The sequence below is a fragment of the Myodes glareolus genome, chromosome 23, assembly GCF_982192425.1.
Source record: "Myodes glareolus chromosome 23, mMyoGla1.1, whole genome shotgun sequence".
In the NCBI taxonomy this organism is placed as follows: Eukaryota; Metazoa; Chordata; class Mammalia; order Rodentia; family Cricetidae; genus Myodes; species Myodes glareolus.
The window spans coordinates 44,750,198-44,770,233 of record NC_142048.1 but is presented as its reverse complement, the minus strand read 5'-3'; the positions used below and the strand labels follow the sequence as shown (position 1 = coordinate 44,770,233).

General features: G+C 40.1%; 1 protein-coding gene across 10 annotated transcripts in view; it reads left to right on the top strand.

Annotated features, from left to right (window-relative positions):
* Positions 1 to 842: 842 nt before the first annotated feature.
* The window catches only part of LOC125414285 (uncharacterized), a 155,921-nt gene continuing 136,727 nt past the window's right edge, over positions 843 to 20,036 (top strand). For 9 of the 10 annotated variants that reach the window (XM_087900803.1, XM_085680766.2, XM_087900802.1 and 6 more), the window contains exons 1-11: positions 843 to 1,224; positions 2,723 to 2,837; positions 3,000 to 3,173; positions 6,636 to 6,742; positions 8,675 to 8,812; positions 11,151 to 11,212; positions 12,579 to 12,615; positions 13,488 to 13,599; positions 15,127 to 15,220; positions 17,931 to 17,959; positions 18,049 to 18,214. In XM_087900803.1, the coding sequence (XP_087756929.1) occupies positions 983 to 1,224; positions 2,723 to 2,837; positions 3,000 to 3,173; positions 6,636 to 6,742; positions 8,675 to 8,812; positions 11,151 to 11,212; positions 12,579 to 12,615; positions 13,488 to 13,599; positions 15,127 to 15,220; positions 17,931 to 17,959; positions 18,049 to 18,214 (1,276 nt within the window). In that variant the 5' untranslated portion in view covers positions 843 to 982. The remainder of the gene's footprint in view (positions 1,225 to 2,722; positions 2,838 to 2,999; positions 3,174 to 6,635; positions 6,743 to 8,674; positions 8,813 to 11,150; positions 11,213 to 12,578; positions 12,616 to 13,487; positions 13,600 to 15,126; positions 15,221 to 17,930; positions 17,960 to 18,048; positions 18,215 to 20,036) is intronic. The other variant, XM_085680768.2, reaches the window with a different exon arrangement.

Sequence of the window (20,036 nt, the reverse complement as noted above, 5' to 3'; positions counted from 1 at the left end):
AAGGCAGACAATGTTTCGAAAGTGTTAACAAGGAACAAGGAAGGTGAAGGTGGGAAGAGGCAAAGAAGGGAAGAAAAGTCTTGCTGCTTCATTGCTAGACAGCCTTTCCTGCCGGGAGCTGCTCCATCATTCTGACCGCATCAACAACATAGCTAAACAAGACCTGAATCCTAGGGTAGAATTATGAAGTAATGCCTGGGAATAGCAGGGGAAATGTGCAATTCCTATTAAGAATTATTTTATTAGTTTTGTTCCCTTCCCCCTCTGTCTTCTGTGGTGTGTGTGTGTGTGTGTGTGTGTGCGCGCGCGTGCGTGCGCGTGTGTGATGTGTATGCACAGATATATCTGAGAGGGGAAAGTGGTCAAAAGCTCCCATCTCTAAACAAGAAGTTATCCCCAATTGATAACTGCTCTCAAAAGAAAAACATTAGTCTTCTCCCATGGAGTCTCCATGTGAATATAAACTACGTTTAAGGGCAGGCAGGCGCCATGCCCAGAACTCGACACCAACACAAAATAATCTCAAGGGCAGTTTGGGAGGTTCTTTGTCACACAGTGCTCTGTTGGGGGCTCTTTGTCCATGTAGGTCCTTGTGGTATATGTTATGATTTCCAGTTCTGTGTTTTTACGGATTTTCTTTGTGTGTGAATTTTGTGTCTCTGCACCTATGCGTTTCCTAGTGCCTTTTCCTTGGCTTTTTTTCTTCTGTTTGCCCGCTCAGCACCTTTACCTTAGAGATGCTACGGGTGTCAAGAGCTGCGAGCGCTCTTGCTCATTTGTACAAGCTAGCACGTGCACACTGTGTTTAGAAGTGTTGCTTGGCAACCGTGCTTTTCCCAACTGTATAAGGCTCTGGTTGGGAGACGGTTAAATCCCGAGGCCCTCTGCGCAAATGTTGCTGGCTAGTCTTGTTTTTTACTAAGACCTAATATTGGGCTGGGGAACCAGAAAAGATGAAAACCTGGGAAGGGATGTGAAGCCAATGGCCTTTGCCAAGAAGTTCTTTAGGGTTAGGGAAAAGACACCTTTCGGTTTCTGTGATGGTCCTCAAACGACTATCTCTGAGTTTCTCTTTGGTGAATGTCCCAACTATCCAAAATACCATACAACATACAGACCCGTGGGGCAGATCCACCGGGTTGCTGCTGAGGGAGATGCGGGCCGGATAGAGGTTCTCATCATGCTTGGACAGTGCAGCGTGTTCGACAGAGACCACAAGAACAGGTGATTGGGGGAGGAAGGGCGGGCACCCGGGCAACCCAGTGTGGAGAAGGTCTGTCTCTTTATTTGGCTTCCCCAAGAACTTGGGTGCGCAGTGACGGATGGGGATCTGCCTGTACTTTTGGGGCTCTGCACCTGACAACCTGTGCATCTGAGAGGGGTCCTGAGTTGCCACACAGGAACTTTAATTGCCCTCCCCCCCAATCTCCTTCTGAGTACTTCAACAGAACTGACAAGCAGAGATCTGCCAATTGTGTCTGCTGTCTTCAAACGCCAAAGTACTGAGGTCCCTGTGGCTGGAGAGTCGCGGCTTTCACAGAGACCTAGTATTGGTTGGGGTCTGAGGGTGAAGTGAATGAAGCCTGTGTTTTATTCACAGCATACACACGGATCTTTGGCTTCACGTTAAGAAAAGGGACACGTGTTGAGGTGCTGGCACCACACAGAGATTTTCCGTGCTGGTGGTGAAAAAATAGCAGTTCCTCTCACTTCTTTCTTTCCGCTTTTTGTTCTTCGGTTTCCTCTTCATTTCCTTCTCTCTTTTCCTTTTCCTCTTTCTCTCCCTTTTCCTTTTCCTCCTCCCTCTTTTCTTCCTCTCCCTCTTTGCCCTCCTTTTCCCTCCTATTCCTGTTCCTCCTCCACTCTCTTGACCTTTTCTCCTCCTTCCGACTTCCTCTCTGGGGGGCTTCTTATAACAGTGTCATATGACCTGCCATCTGTTTATGAAGCAGAATTGGAATTTATTAGAAAATTAAACAGATGCAAACACAGAGATTAATAGAGGACACTCTTACCCAAGTTAGGCAGGTCAGTCAAGGGCTGGGTGCAAGAGAATTACCTGGATATCCTTTTTTTTTTTGTTTCTAATTTTATGGGTTAGGAAATTGAGGCACAGGAAAAGTGAGAGGTACCTAGCAAGTGACTTAGCTCAGAGTAGGATTAAACCCAAGGGGAATTTAATTCAAAGGTGATGCTGTCCTTTCTTTCTTTCTTTCTTTCTTTCTTTCTTTCTTTCTTTCTTTCTTTCTTTCTTTCTTCCTTCCTTCCTTCCTTTCTTTCTTTCATGAAATGTTTCATGAAATTTCATGAAATGTTTTTTTCATGCACTCAGATCAAGCTTTCCCCTCCCCAGCTGCCCTCAGATGTTCTCCATCTCCCCACCTACCCAATCCATACCCTTTCTTTTTTTTAAAAACCAAACCAGAAAACAACCCCCAAGCCCCAAGACACACACAGAATAAGCCCCATAAAAACATGAAAATGGGAACCAAAATACACAAAGAAAGGAAAAGAGACAAAAATCATTTTGGATCTAGCCATGCTTTTTTTCTGTCCAAACAACCTGTCTTGGGCAATTCAAATGAGCAACTCTATGGCAGAGCACTCATCTAGAGGAAGGAGGTCATGTGATCTATCCATGGCTCACCTATAATTGCATGAATAGTTGTGGATTTTGAGACAGTGCTCTACACCATCAGAAGAGCTCCTCTCATTTCCACAGGACGGCTTTGCATTTTGCCTGTGTCTATGGCCGACTACCAGTGGTGCACGTTCTATTGAAAAACAACAGTGAGATCGATGCTCTTGACCAGAACCAAATCACACCGCTGATGAAGGTAGGTAGCAGGCATTAATTTCTGCATAAGCTAGGTGTGATCGAAGGGTCTATGCCAGAAAGACTGCTACCTCCATGGACAGGTAGCTTGCTGATGAAAATTGTGGGATGTTTACCTTGAATTCCTTGAGCTGACAGTTTACTTTTCTGTTATAAAATACAGTCTGTCCAATGCTGGAAACAGAAGTGTGCGGCTGTTCTCCTGGAGCATGGTGCTGATCCGAACATTCGGGATAGCAGCGGCAACTGCTCCCTGCACTATGCTGTGTACAATGGGCATGAAGACATGGCCGCACTACTGCTGGAATACCACGCTGATATCGAACAAAAGACCAAAGTTCAGTTCACCACATTTTAATCCTAATATGTCTGAAGTATATGTTTTAATAGTGGCAAAGCTGGGGGGGGGGGTCAACATTTCATATTTAGAAATCTAAGCATTTCCTGAGTGCAAATAATTGGAAAGGGACTCAACTGTCGAAGATGTGAATCTAACATCTGTACTTAGAAAGAAACCATTTGATGCACAACTTTCTTTTACACATTTAATGTGAAATATTTGAGAAACCACTGAATCTGGTGGAGGCAAAACGTCCTCATTTTTATCTTTTTCCTCATCATTTCCCTGACCTTACCAGAGTTGCCAGAGTAAACAGCAAAGTTTACTGTGGGTATGGCTCCATCTTAAAACTCGAAGACAACGAACCAAAGCACTTTTGTAAAGTGGAAATCGTGATGCTCTTGACAAACTATTGTCAAGTGACCTAAGGCTGAAGAAGAAAAGACGCGGAGGGAAATTAATCAGAAATGTGCACCTGGAAATTAGAATTAAATTAGAAATTTAATTCTGAAGGAATAAAGCAAGAGGAATTAAAAATAAATCAGTTATTGTATGCTTATATGGTGTTTCTCCATGTTGAAGGTAGTAATTCATTAGTTTGAGCAAGAAAAGTATTTAATTACGAATATGTCTAGGGGTCAGTTGGGGACTCTGGAGAAATGAGACTGGTAGTAACTAAGCAATAATTATGTGGAAAGCTAGAGGAGGATCAAACAATTTGCTAGTATATTTTCTGGAAGAGACATCCACTTAGGTAAAGACTATACCCTGTTTTCAAGTCGACCATTGCTTGCTGGGTGAGAGGCTATTTAAGTTTGCTTTTTCTTATATTGAAATTTTGTTGTGTTCTGAGTAATGTGTTTGGTATCATGTTTCCTGTTTTTAGTGATTGAGCCCTTTTAGCCAGAATAATGAAGGGAATTATCCATATCCATATAGACAAACTGAAGTTCTGTTTGCATGGCTCTAATTCTCAGAGGTAGTTGTGTGGATTTTGATTCAGTACATCTAATAAGTAATGGGCCTGAATCTCTAAAAACATTTCATTGGAATTCTGAAATAACTTGTAGCTTAGGAAAGAAACCTCAAATAGATAGTTCTAAAACCCTGACATCTCTAGAGGGTCTAGAATTTGATTAGATGTGGTTAGGTGCTACTTCCTGCCAATGTGTCTTTCCCAATAACGCTACACTAACTTTCCTTTTACCTTTGTGTTGAGAAGCAAACTATGAAGTATTATCAAGTAGTTTCATTTCCATCTCTATGACAAAATACCTTACAGAAAAGCAACCTCGGGAAGAAGGGGTGTATTTTAGCTCACAGTTCTAGGACCAGATTTTCTGGGAAGTCACTGCATCAGATGCTTGAGTCAGCTGGTCCTGTAACATCTATAGTCAAAAGCAGAGTGAAGGGAATGCATGGATATTCACTTGCTTATGCAGAACTTGAATTCTTCACTCTTCTACAGTTCTGGAGCCTCTAACTAGGGAATGGTGGCAGCCACAGTAGGCTAGGTCTTTCCACATTAATTAAGATAATCTGCCATAGACACACACACAGGCCAACCCAATGTAAGCACTCCCTCCCTGAGATTCTCTTCCTGGGTGAGTCTAAGTTGTGCTAAGCTAACGGTCTAAGCTAATCGTCACAATCAGCAATGACTACTGGCTTACAGAATAAACCACTTTTCTTATAGCTGTCAATAATAATTCACTACTTAGAAGGTCTCCAACAATTTAGTAAGTAGAGGCTGTGTTTTTTAAAAGGTTTCTTGCCACCACATTATTCAAGTTAACAGAGCCCAAGATGTGAATTACAAGCAGGGTTTCTCTATCAGAAGATGGGAAACTGTAACATGAGGGGGCCTGCTTGTTGGGGTTTCTATCCCTCCCGATACCCCACAGCCAGAAAATCCCAAAGAAAATCAATCAGAGCCTACATTAGGCTATAAACTGATTGGCCCCTAGCTCTGGCTACTTATTAGCTCTTATAACATATATTACCCCATTATCCTTATCTACGTTAGCCATATGGCTTGGTACCTTTTTCAGCTGTCAGCTCACATGTTGCTTCTTTGGTGATCTGGGCAGGAATAGCGGAGGGAACTTCCTGCTTCCCAGACTATTCCTGTTCTCATTGCCCTGCCTCTACTTCCTGTCTGGTTGACCCACCTATACTTCCTGCCTGGCCAATCAGCATTTTATTAAAATACATGATTGACAGAATACAGATAATTCTCCCACACCAGGAAACCATGAATCACCTTGTCTGGTGCCAATCTCAGTGAAGGTGTTCAGTTGATAGAGTCCTGGCATTATCAATCTGGCATTGTAAGCACATGTGCACACTTATGTGCACACGCACGCGCGTGCGTGCGCGCGCGCACACACACACACACACACACACACACACACACACACACACATTACAAAGACCACAGGAATCATCTAACTTCAGCTTCTATGTGACTAGTAATTATTTTGTGAACACCAGGAGAATTGAATACAAGTGGAATATAAATTATCAAGGACAGGAAGAACTAAGCATTACAAAGTTTATTTATTTTGAGACAGGGTTTCTCTGTAGCTTTGGATCCTGGAACTCACTCTTGTCGACCAGGCTAGCCTCGAACTCAGAGAGATCCGCCTGCCTCTGCTTCCCTAGTGCTGGGATTAAAGGCGTGTGCCACCATTGCCTGGCATTTTTTGTTTTTTGATTACATTTTGGGAGATTGATCTTTCTAAAACACACTTGTTTTGTACAGAGTCACTGGAACATCCCCCCCCCAGCAACAATGAAAGCACAGAGAAAATGGGCTCATGGGCTCAAAGAGGCTTTGGCTATGCTGAATTTTCTTCGTGACTTGAACCCACTGTTGAGCTTCAGAAGATCTCTGCAAAAATCTGAACTTCACATTGCTCCCTAAAGAATTAAGCCCTGTCTCACCTGAGACTTGTACGTTGGGTGCCCATGAGGAAGGCAGCCATATTGTCTTAGGTCCAAGTTTACTTACTTTAAAATCTTTCTATAGAAACAAAAATTTTGGCCATCGACTCACTAACTTATGAACATCCTTTGCCATTGTGTGGGGTTTGGTTTCTTGATGTAAAGAAGATGCAGTCCCTATTCTTAAGAAGCTTTTTAGCTTATCTGGGAGCAATCACATGACTTCAAATAATGAATGCTGTAACAGAAACAAATATTTGAGGCAGCAACATAGGTTTGAAATGGGCACCCAGAAGGGTTATGTTTATGTGAACACTCTTGGCAGGAGAGGAGATGTCACAGAAAGGGAACAGAGGAAGTGAAAGGCAGCACTGTTAGAAGGAAGGATGGCTTAACCCCTGTGATTTTATGCTTTAATCGCATGTTTTTATTTGTATGGCCCTCTATAAGACTTGTAGGTAAGCTGAAAACATGTACCTTTTTGAATTACAGATTGGTTTTGTTGTTTTACAGGATGGCTTCACACCGCTTTTGCTGGCACTCAGAGAAAAGAGGGTAGAGGTGGCAGAATTTTTAGTTAAAAAAGGAGCAGACATACATGTTGTAGATGACAAGCAAAGGTAAAGTCATTTGAACGAAAAAGAAATGGAACATCAGTAGTGTTCTGGACTAGTAACAACCACTCAGTTCAGAAGCATGGCTGGGTGGAGGAAGAGAAGTAACTTACAAGGATACAGTGAACACATAGACACGGGCATCCGTTTAGTCTGTCAGAGAAGAAAGCAATTGTTTGAAGTGAACTGTACAAATAATGTATATCTTTTATTTGTGCAAATGCGTCTCTGTGTGTGAGTCACACTGCCCCATAGTACTGACTGAAGACTGCTATTTGTAAGCAGACTTTGTTGGTCGTCTGATCTTAGAAACTTAGGAGCTAAGGAGCTAAATGAGTTTCATTTGTTTTCAAAATGTATGAGCTAGAGGTATGAGTTTTTTGATCCACAGTAAGATTGTTAACCATCTTATGGTATTTCCTTTTTTATTTTTTAGATTTTCTTTTTACTTATTTAACTTAATTAAAACACTTTATTAACTCTTTGAGAACTCACATCATGTATTTTGATTGTGCTCACCTCAGCTGTCCACCTTAACTCCTGTCTGTTCATCCCTCACCTTCCACCCTAACTTTGTGTCCTCTTGTTTAAAAAAATTAATAACATATCTACTCCAGGTTGTGCTGCCCACATACTTCTGGATGTGGTGCCATCCATGAGAGCTTGGTTGACATATCGGGAGACACACCGTTAAAGATATCTGATTCTCCCTCCCCTGGAAGCCATCAACTGTCAGCAGTTCTTTAGCTAGGAGTAGGGGATCCCCAACCCATGCTAAGAGGTTGCTGGTGATTGGCTTGATCTTGTGTAGGCAGCCACAGCTGACCTTGAGCATAGTAGACTTGCCATGACCATACTCCACTCCTTCTCAACCTCTGGCTCGTACATCCTTCCTGCATCCTCTTCCCGATGGTCCATAAGCCTTGAGGAAGGGATGTGATGTAGATGTCTCTTCAGCCACCTATTCTCTGCATTTTGACCCATTGTGAGTTCTGCATTAACCATCATTTACCACACAAGAAAAGTTCTCTAAAGAGGTCTCAGATATTACAGTCTTCACATTTCCTTCTTGTATGTTTTAAGACACTATATTCAGCCAAATAGGAGTCAGAAATTATAGAATGTGGAATGGCTCTTAGGATTTCCTTTCTTTGTAGAATATTAATGTCAGTGTATATTAGTTGTTATTATTAAATGCTCATTTCCCCATTTCTCCTCTCTGATTCATTTTAACCATTTATATTTACTTGCCATTGGAAGGGAGATAAAAATGTTAATTGGATAAAATTTATTGAAGATAAGTCATAAGTGAATGATAAAAGGGGAGACTTCAGGTTCATTCAAGACTGGATTTAATTCTCAGTCTATCCAGTTGCTTGGTATGTCTTCTTCAGAATTATGCTCATGGCCAAATATATCTCCTGATGTGAAACAGATAACACCCTTGATAAGTGGTTATAGGGTTTATTTACATATCCATTAGTTCAATGAACAGTACATGGTCATCAATATCATTAACTGAGAGCACTATGAATTTTATTATCATTACTTCCATATTACTAACATTCTAAGCATGCACATAGCTTTGAGTTACTTCATCTTCAGATAATTAAGAGCTGTAATATATTCCATTAGTCTAGGAAAACGTGAACTCTTCCTTTACTTCAAATGCAAGACCTTAACATAGCAATTTGTTTTTAAAGGTCAGGAGGTCAGAAATTCTACTCCAAAGTAGATCAAGGGAAAAAGATATTTATTCTTTATCCTGGGAGACAGACTCACAATGAGGAACAGTTGTGGGTCCAAGATGCTATGGCTGTTAGAAAATGGTCAATTCTACACAGGCAGGCGAGATACTAAGTTGATAAGATAAATATATGTAGATTTAACTAATTTCATTTATTTCATAATAGTGAATCTATCCTTCTGTTATTTCAGAAACACCTTGATGTATGCTATACGATGTGAATCAAAAGATATAGCCATGTTACTCCTTCAAAAAGGCATTGATTTCTTCTACAAGGATGTCTTTGGATGGACAGCATTACGCTACGCCATCGAAGGTCACTGTACTTTGTAAGTATTTCCATTGACATGTTAATTACAATTATATTGATGTTCAAAATCAAATGCAACTATTACATCATCGGGTTGTGGCATCATTGCACTGTGTGGGTAGTTTTTGAACGACAGTGACTTAGCCATTGTGACTTAGTTGTTGGAAGTGACTTAGTGCTGGAAGAAGTATGTCACTTGTGGAGGTGACAAACTTTGAGGTTTTGTATATGCTCAAGCCATACCCAGTGTCTCAGTTCAGTTCACTTCCTGTTGCCTTTGGACCAAGACATAGAATTCTCCCAGCACGATGTCTGCGTGCACACCACCAAACACCCAGTCGCCATGCTTCCCACCTTGGTAGTGGACTAAGCCTCTGAAACTGTAAGAGATCACCTCAATTAAATGTTTTTCTTTACAAGAAAGAAACAAAAAAGAGTATCTATTTTTGACTTTTTTCAAGTAGCTGCTTGGATCTTGAAATGCCCAGTTTAGTAGACAGTTGTGTTGCTTTCTTGAGGGAGCTGTCTTCTGTACCCTCCTCCTTGACTTCTCAGTAGCTGGAGGGATTCTTAGGTTTGTTCAAGGAAGCCAATTTTCTTTGAAATGTCAGATGGAGAGGAAGGAAGAGGATAACCTATCATTCTTTGTTTCTGTTGGTTCCATCACTATTAATACATGCCCTGAAATTTGATAGCAGTTAATCTTAGCTACCATGTTGTCTATAGCCAGACTTCCATGCCTTTATGATAATATACACTCAGAACTGAAAGTCACAATATCTCAAGTTCATGTGTACTTGCATTTTTAAACTCAGCTATTATTCTCAAGTCACACTCTTCTGGCAATGGGACTTTTCTAGCTTCTACCACATACATCGTTAGCAATCTGACCTTTCCCATCCATTCAGCATCTCACATAGAAACCACCTGTTAGCTTAGACCTTTGTGATCAATTCACATTGAGAAATTTGTGTGTCTTTCTGATGACAAATATGAACTGTATAAAAGTTCAAATCATGTTGCAGAAGAATTATGAGGTTCCTCTATTGATTAATACCTGACCCCATCATATAATGTACCAGAGTACCAGAGGTCCTATCATATTCCCTGTGCACATTTTTCTAGGTGCTTAGATGCCCCCAACCTGTCTAGAGTTGATGTTGAGTTTTTCTTGGGCAGGCACTCAACTGATTGTCTCTCTCCTTTTGTCTATAGTAGTATCAACTTCCCAAGTTATTACAGTCCTGGTCTCATGTTTACAGAGATTTTTTAAAATTTTTTCTCACATAAAACAGCTAAGCATGTCTCTGGATTCAAAGAACAGTTGGACTTAAGAGAGAAAGATCACATCAGGTTTCATTAGTATCTATATGCAAAAGAGAGTTTTGTTTTATGTGATTTGGAGGTAAATACGATGATTTAAAATAGGCAGGACAGGATGAAGAGGAAAGCAAAGAATCAGGTCTTGGAGTGGATTCACTTTTCAGTCGTTTAATTAAAGAAGTAACATATCATGAAGTACTTCGTGCCAAACTGTTACACAATTCATTTTCTCTGAATCACAAGCTACAATACAAATTAGCTGATAATCAAAACGAGGGCTTAACATTTTCCAAACAGTTGCAATATTTGAATATTACACACATTTGGAATTTAGAAAGAACTCAACATCCAGGAAGACTTTGTTGTTTCATTTTCCTGTACATGCTTTAATACTATCCAATAAAATCTTAAAAGAAACCAACTGAACTCAAGCAGTACAGTCCCTATTTTTCCTTTTAGAATAATACTTGATGTCTGTGGGAGACAACCAGTGCAGTAGTTGGCAGCTGTTAGTTATGGAGTGGGGTGTCTTCTGAGATCAGGGTACTTCACTGCTCGTGAGTCAATCCAGTCTATGCCTTAAGCTTTCTTTCTCTCATTTCATGCCCTTTTTACTTCAATTTTTCTTCTTTCATCATAGGCTTAATTACAAGATTTGGAACCCATAAATTTCAAGCATGGGGCAAAAACTTCTAGCAGTGCCTCTACTATTTTCAGTGATAGCCTCTATTTAGAGACAGGGTCTCATGTGCCCCATGTAGCTTCGAGTTTACTATGTGCCTGAGGATAAATTTGAACCTCTTGATCTTTCTGCCTCCACCTCCCACAAGCTGTGATTTCAGGTGTGTGCCGCTAATGTATAGTTAGGTGTGATGCTAGCGATGGAACCCCAGGCTTAGTGCTTGCCAGAAAACACTCTGTCAATGGAGCTATATCCCTAACCCCTGTAATATTCTTAAGAATCAAATATGCAAAAGCTGATTTTTAAATAAAAATGAAAATAATAATTGTATTTATTATTTTTCACATGACAGTAGACAAATGCTTCTGGATTTTGAAGGAAACATACATAATAGCAAAAAGGATAATGAACCAGGTAAGTCTTATAACGAGCTGCTCTTTGCAGTCCAACCATACACAAAAATGTCGAACTAAGAAAGTTTTCATTAAAAAGAGTGAAAAATTGCATTTACATTTATTTAAGTTCTTTCTAGAGAGTCTACAGTATGATCTAAGATAATAGTTACATGAGGGTTACAATGAAAAGCATGACCTTGTCTCAGAAAAAAAAAATCATGTGCAGAGTCATTGAGGAAGACCCTGATATTGATCTCTGGATTTCACATGCATGTGTACATATGCACACAGACAACCCCCAAATTCATGAATATGCGTGTTTCATGGGAGAGAGCAAGAGCAAGTGTGTGTGAGAGAGAGAGAGAAAGAGAGAGACACAGAGACAGACAGAGAGAGACAGAGGGAGAGAAACAAATAGAAGTAATCAGCATCTTTGTTTCTGTGGAACTAGGAATTGACTCCAAGAGCTCCTGCTCTTTAGGTATAATTATATAAGTGCTGTATAATTAACTTTACCTCCAGCCCCCACGCCTATTTTTGCTCATCATCAGAAATTATAATGACAAGGAATTTTCATGTAAAAAGCCATATGCATTTATTAAATATGCTTGTTTTCATAAGATTCTTGTTGAAGGGGGGGGGTCACACTGTTACATAACTCACAGTTTTTCAGCTCCAGGACCAGGTAAGGACAGAGCAGTCTGGTATTTATAAACAGAAAGAATGATGGCTTTGGGTTTAAGACCATTTCTTCCTGATGTTGATATGGCCTAGCTGGTCTCCAACATATGAATGATTGGGGAACTTGGAAGTGGTCTCTGTCTTGATGGCCTCAAAAGTCTGGACCCTGCACTCTGAGGCATGGCCATTCTTCTGCTCCGCTGTCATGTAGGGCATGCTCTGCCAGCAGAGGTTCTAGGCTTCCACCTCCAGGTGAAAGGTCTGGGGTTGCCCTTACTTCCTGATCAGGAATGTGGCCACAGAGGAGGATGCTGGTGAGGAACTTGGTGCCTCTTAGGGTACTCTTTCCTCATGCTGTTGGTTCAGATATATCATGCAGTTTGCTTGACACTCTCTGTTTATAACATAATGACAACATTTTAAATTAGTCTCATACTAGTTTCTTAGGATTATGGTCATTGTACACACACGGAACTTTCATTAAACTTCATATATTTTTTTCTTCCTCGTGTTCAATAAATATTAACAACAGAAATGGTCTTAATGCACTGATTGCTCCTTCAACTGTACAATTCATATCTACTGTACAACATTGTCCTAGTATGTTTCCAAATGAATGTTCTCTAGAAAAGATGAGTCATAGATTTTAATTATCTGATACTTTTCTTCCATTTGTTTAAGATGCATTTTATATTTTTATTTAGTAGAACAAATGGATCCTGGAAATGACTCCTTGGCCAGGTAAGTTTTACATGTTGGCAAAAACTATGTTATCTAACTGCTAGAACAGACAGATGAGAAAGAAATATTTCATTCAGCATTCTACTCTTGATGACAGAATGTTTTATATTTAAAACACTGTTCTTTATCATAATTCTCACAGTAGCCATTCAGAGTATATGCTATGATAGCTTTTTTCTTCACTAAGTAGGCAGCTGCAGCTGGGATCAGATGCCTATGATTTGACTCCCACTTGGCTTGGCTCCCTCATTCATGCACTGGCTTATCCACAGGTGGGCAAAGACCTGGGTAGCCCTGAGATCTTGATAAACTCTATGTCAGATCAACAACAAAAGTAAAGTTTATATAGGAATTCCTTTAGGATATTCTTAAGAAGTGCAGATATACCCCAACAATTTGTCTAAAATTTTGATAATCACAGTGCCAGCCAGTACCCTGTCTTGAGTACCAGCAATTGTCTGGCACACCTTGCTTGGATGCACTTTGGACAATAGGAACATGCCAGGAGAGGATGTTCTTGTCGGGGAGTGACATATATCAGTATGCATAACATGTGATACATATTATATTTAACACCTTTTTAGAGGATACTTGGAAATTAATTTCCCTGCTTACTGATTTTTCATTTTTGCTTCTCCTTTAAGCTTCTATAAATACTTAGTTCAATGACGTTTTTGTTTTACCTCCTCCTCCTTCCTCTTCCTCTTCCTCCTCCTTCTTCTCTCTCTCTTTTTATGGTGACAATAACCTTTTCTCTGTAAATCAACTTTATGTTTTCTTTCTTCTTCCTTTGCTTCTGTTTTAAAAAATTCTGTCAACTAAAATTTTCAGAATTGTGCTCACCCATATTTGCTGCATACTTTGCTCTGTAGGATTTCCGGTTGTTCTAGTCCCGGGCTTCCCTTGCCTGTGGTGAAGGAAGACACGTGTAGCTGTGATACCAGGGTCAAATGCCCCTCTGTGGAGTGCACTTCCTTGCCCCAGGTTTGCTTTTGCTTTACTCTTAAGGTTTGGTAGTGGTCCAGATGCCATTTCAGCACATGGAAAGTCAATCAGCAGAAATAAGATTATGAGCAGCCACAGACAGCAATTGCCAATGTGGCAATCAGTGAAAAGGCCTGGCAACTACTGGGAGGCTGTGGGGAAATGGGGTGAAAATACAGAGCCCAAGAGAAATTGTATTAGCAATAGGTTTCCAATAATAGAGAATATTTGAAATATGGTCAATGATTATTTGGATAAATGTAGCTTACTGTGACTTTTATGTTAACATGACTTATAATGCCCAAGTGAATCTTTAATATACTCAGTGTGTTATTATAGTAATCAATTTCCATGATGCCTTTAGGTTCAACAGCACAGGGCATCTAGCAGAATTTTTTTCTTTACATTTTAAATTTATCTTTTAAATAAATTCATGTTTCTTGTCTTTTTGATTTTTGTTATGTTTTCTTTTAAGGACACTTTGAATTTTGGTATTCTATAACCTTTTAGGAAAGTGTGTCCTCTATTTTTATCTTTGATTCTGTATTTAAACATAATAGTGTTAGAAATGTGAAAAATCTAGAACTTAAAAATCTGTTGCTCAAAGTTTGTGTTATAGGGAATATTGGGTATTTTCTAAGCCATTTTATGAGGAGTCCAAGGAAAGCTGTTTATGTGGTCAAAGTTGTTATGCTTTGCTTCAAACAAAGTCTAGTTCTGGGGGGGATGTAGGGGAGGAGGGGAGTTGGGAGATGGGAAGAGAGGGGGAACTGGGGTTGGTATGTAAAATGAAAAAAATATTTTAAATAAAAGAATTACATTAAAAATCCAGTTCTAAATACAGAAACTCATAACAACCACATAGTAAAAGTTTAATTTCATATTTTTTTAGGTTATAAATACATCACTGCCCCATCCCCTTTCCCCCCTTCAAAGTCTCCCATGTACCTCCCTGTTCTCTCTTTCAAATTCATGGTCTCCTTAAAATATTGTTGTTACATTGTATCTCTGTGTGTGTTCCTTAATATACAAATATAATTTTCTCAGTCTGTATTGTGTTGCTTATATGTATCTGTTCTCAAGGATGACCATTCAGTATTGGCTAACTAATGGCCTGCTCTTCCCTGGGGAAGACTGTTTTACCCTCTCTCAGCATCCCTGAGTTGCCTGTGTTTACATATGCACACATTTAAAATACCCCCTTGTTTCCAATGTGGAATCTCAGAGTTAGGTGCCATGCCTGTAGTTCCTCTCTGGAAGTATGCACACAAGTAAGTGTCTTGCCTATGAATATTTTTCCTACAAATTGCCTTGTCTAGTTTGCAGAATTGTTAGCCCTTTATAGGTTGCCACATAAAGACAATAAGATCGGTCTGATGTAGAGAGGCATGTATAAGGTTTGCTACTGAAACCTGAGATTTTAAAGACATCCTCCCTTTTTTGCATAATTGCTTAGAAAAAGACCAAGTCACATATCTTCAAGTGATGAAAATTTTATGCAACTAATTTTAATATTAATTTTCACAGAGTATCTCTGAGAGTGCTCCTCTGAGCCGTGCTGGCAGTTTATCTTCGGCTATAGACAAAATATTTGAAAATACAGCAAAAAGAAAAGTGAAAGGTATGCTTGTTATTTCACGAAGGTCTCATTTTGGAAAATGTGGTTTATAACATGAACATTGGTAATCTAATAGCCAAATACTTTTTTTTTTTTTAAAACGGGCAACAACACCAGAGTGAAGCGAACTGCCCATAAGCTGTGTGTCATCTCAACTCTCTGAAGCACACACATTAAACTAAGAATGCTGTGTACAGGCAGTAAACTAAAGGAGGGTGACAGTTTCAAGATGTGCTTACAAGCAAGGGTCACACGTCTATAAGGAGAAGGGAATAGGCACAGGAAGTGAAGTCTAAACAGGCAGGAGGAGCAAAGGTCAATGAAGGAAGAAACAGTCAAATGTATAATCGGACTGCGGGAAAAGAAACTGATTCTTTTGAGGAAAGGACAGAGCATCAGAAACGCGAGAAAAAAAGACTATAAAGAGGTTTTCTAGGGAAAGAACTGGCTTGGAAAGTAGGGAACCTTCTCCCTGCTCTGTATCCTTCACTGCGGGAAAGACATCGATGATTGGAGTACTCAACCACGAGGAGGTCGGCCTGATGCAGATGGATGAATATAAGGCTATGTGAGCAGCCACACATCGACAGACTACAATGCTATGCAGAATGTTACTGCTTTACTAGATAGTATTACATAGGACAAAATTAAAGTTGGGAAGGAGGACTGTGCCCAGTTACAGGAAGTTCAGCAAAGTCATTGCCAGGCATGGTAGGGAGGAACTGCAGACTACGTTAAGAGACACCAGTTAATGTAGGGGATGTGGGAACCGACTTAGTGGAAGCCAGCGGTTGCTAAACTTCACAGAAACACGTGGCAGGTGTTAAAAGGAGGCGGTTCAGGGTGCCAGGGAGCGCATTTGCAGTTAGTTCTTAGTCACCATGGGTCAGCCACCCTCTCAGGAGCTGTGTCCTACCATGGACCAAAGGCTGTTGGGTTATGAAGAGTGATGCAAGAAAATCAAGGCTGAGAATGAACGTGCTTTTGTTTCTAGAAAGCATAGAAGAAACAAAGGTAGGAAGAGACAGAAATCATGGTCTTAACGTGACACTGTTAAATAGGAAATTCAAGGTAAGAGTAACCCACAGAAAGAATGGAAAGGAGAAAGAATGAGGAGGCAAGCAGGATCAAGGGACATGATGTGAAGCCCATAATAAGAAAATTAAGGAAGAGGAAGGACTGGGAGTGCGGTTCAGCCAGCAGAGGGCTTGCCTGGCATGCAGGATCCCTGTGTCCCCAGAGCCTCATAAACTGGGCACAGGCCTCTAATTAGAGCTCATAGGTGGAGGCAGAAGGATCAGGAGTTTTATTCTCTGCTACATGTTGAGGTCAATGCCAGCTTGGAATATGTGGAGCCCCCCACCTCTGAGACAGACAGACAGACAGACAGACAAACACACACACACAGCACAAAGAAAAAGTGAAAGAGCAAGAATAATTCTGGACAATACTGGAATTTATTAGGAAAACTTAAGCGAGCTTACTTCAGATGACTTCAAAACATGTGTGTTCAAACCAAAGACAAGGTTATTGCTGCTCCTTTGCAAAGTGTTAGGTTGATGGAACGCCAAGACATAGGAACCCGTGGTCTCTCATTCACCTCTCCATAATCACCAGGCACTGAAGAGGTATGTCAAACTGATAGCAGTTATCAACAATAATAAATAATTGAAAATAGAAGAACATGCTATTCAAAATTTAAAATCATTGTTATTTTCAGTTGTTTATTTTTAAAAATTTATTTTATGATTTCTTTATGTGTGTATGTGTGTATCTGTTTGAGTGAAGTACCAGTGGAGGCCAGAAGAGGGCACTGAGTTGTCTGGAACTGGAGCTATAGGTGGTTGTGAGATACTAGTGGATTCTGGGAGTTAAACTGAGACCCCCTGCATGCTCTTTATCACAGAGATATCTCTCTAGCCCCTACAACAATTTTTAATTCAGGGATAAAAGAATTTGTTCAATCATAGCATTTTCACAATACATCTTTATCGTGTTCATGTTTTTCCCCATGAAAATCTCTTGTCCTGACCCACCCCATCTTTTCATGTTCTCTGAGAATAATACTGTCTCTATATGCCATTTATACATATGTAGGTCTAGATGCTACACAGGAGATAAAACATGTGAGATTTGCCTCTCTGAATGTGTCTTATTTAATGTATATTACCTGTCCTTCAAACAGTTAACATAGCATTACACCATTCTAATATGGGAAATGATAAACTTTATGAGTTCCTTTGTGCCATACCAAAATTGCTATTTTTATTACATTTTGCACAGACATGTTTCTGAGTATATTTTACTCATTCTTAAATTTCTGTTCTAATCTGTGTGTCTGTGTGAAGGTCAGCCATGTCTGTCTGTGAGGGTTCCACCAGGGGTCAGAAGACAGCATTTGATCCCCTGGAGCTGGAGTCCCAGGCAATTGTGAGCCACCCAAGGTGGGCACTAGGAGCAGTGTTTGGGTTCCCTGGAAGAGAGGGAAGTGTTTTTAACCACTGAGCCATCTCTTGAGAAATGAGTATGTGTTTTGTTTAGCATATTCCAGTTGTGTTGCTGCCCAGACTTGTAATATTTCTCTAAATATTCAAATCATAGAGTAATAGTTGGAAAGCTAAGGATGAGAATTTGGTTCTATCCTCATTTTTTATGAACATATGATTGGTGTTGTATAAGCATGGAAATGATCATATTTCCCTTTGCTTTTTAGCATGGACTGAGAAAGATTTGTCCTTAAAGGTAATAAGCTTTTTATTTTTGCCTTGAATCATTACATACATCCTGTGACATATATAACACTTAAATATTCTTCCTTAAAACCTATTTAGTCTGCCGCTGAAGGAAGAGAATCTGTGGCCACTGAAGTAAGAGAATTCGTGGCCACTGAAGTCAGAGAATCCTTGGCCACTGAAGTCAGAGGATCTGTGGCCACTGAAGTCGGAGATGTTACAAACGAAGTAGCAGAAAGAACAGAGCTGCTGCCATTCCTACCAGGTACATTTTGCAATGTGGATCCTGTTGGATAGGAATAGAGTGTATGAAATGCTTGCAGACTTCACCACCTGATTCTGTTCTCCCCCCAGGTTGACGGTGTGATTTGTTATAAATGTAAATGTTATGCTAGCACCCATGTTTTTTTTAAAAAAAGAGCATTTATGAGGAGTGCAAGATAAAATTTTTAAGTGTACGCTCCATGAGGTGCTTCCACTTTGTATTTCAGTGTCCCAGGCTTCCAGTGTGAGGTCTCTGCCAGAAGGATTTGCAGAGGGAGATTACGATACTCGTGTGATTTCTCCACAGTTTAGAGATGCTGTTTGGAGAACCGGGTGCAGTGCTGCACACCCGCAGTCCTAGATATTGGAGAGACTCTGCCTGGACATCCATTTGCTCAGGAGGTTTCGGACTAGTGTGCACAAAATGGCACATCGTTTGCTAAAAATTAAGAAAAGCAATTTTATTTCTACTAGGGGAATCTAGCCCATATTGAAGTCTGGATCTAAAGTGTTCCCCCCCCCCCTTTTTGTATCTGTGGAATTAGTCCTATCATTCAGTCACAAATCACTGTAACATGAGGGCCAGCTTGTTGGAGTTTCTGTCCCGCCCAGTACCCCACAACCAGCAAGCCCAAATAAAATCACTCACAAGACTTCATAAGATTATAAACTGATTGGCCCTTAGCTCTGGCTACTTATTAGCTCTTATAACATATATTACCCCATTATCCTTATCTATGTTAGTCACACGGCTCAGTACCTTTTTCAGCTGGGCAGGCTACATGCTGTCTCTTTGGTGGTCTGCACAGGAATGGCGGAGGGAGCTTCCTGTTTTCCCAGAATACTCCCAGTCTCTTTGCTCCACCCTTACTTCCTGTCTGTCTTTCCTGCCTATACTGTCTGCCTGGCCAATCAGCGTTTTATTAAAATATGATTGACAGAATACAGACAATTCTCCCACATCAAATCACTAATTACAATGTCACATGATTGACTTTAGATTTTAAAGATACTTATAAAAGTGTCTTGACTGTACTTATATTTTTCTTCCTTTTGTCCCCCTCCCCGAAAAGTCCTGTTACTTACCTCTTAATTGTCAAATCACCCACAAACTCAAATATTTTATTTTCATTCTGCAAAACCTCATGCCATTTACTGTCAGAATACAAAAATCATTATTGAGTAAAATCAAGAAAAACTGACTCTGTAAGAGTAATGGCAAAGATTGACAGGTCTAGCGCTGAGGTGAGAGGGAGACATGGGAGGATTAATTTACAGTCACTGGAGAGCTGAAAACCGTAACCAGGGAAGGCTCCGTGCACTAACCTGAGATTAGGAAGGAGAAATGTGCCGGCCAGTGGTGAAAACATTGTCACATGTCCGAAACAGTGTGACCACAGGCAGCAATGTATGACTTTGCTGTTATTTTGTGATCAAAATGCTTAGCAGATGGCTTTAAATGCAACATTATAAGACAAAAATTAATGTGCATTATGAATTTATTTGCTGCCAGTGTCTTTGGAAATCGTTTCTGGAGGCTTTAATCGCTTAGGACGAGTGGACGAGTGGACAAGTGAACGAGTGGATGTGCAAATCTTTAGGATGTATGGCGCCCTCTGCTGCTTATGAATAAATATACGATAACTCCTAGATTGAGAACCACTGCTTTAGACAACTAGAAACATCTAACTCAATATAGACTTAACTGAAATTCTACTTGGAAAGCAACAATGCAATGTTATTTTTAATTGGTTTAAACAGTTCTTTTTAACATATAGACTATATTGCTTTCTATGAAGGTTATGCGATTTAATTAAATAAAT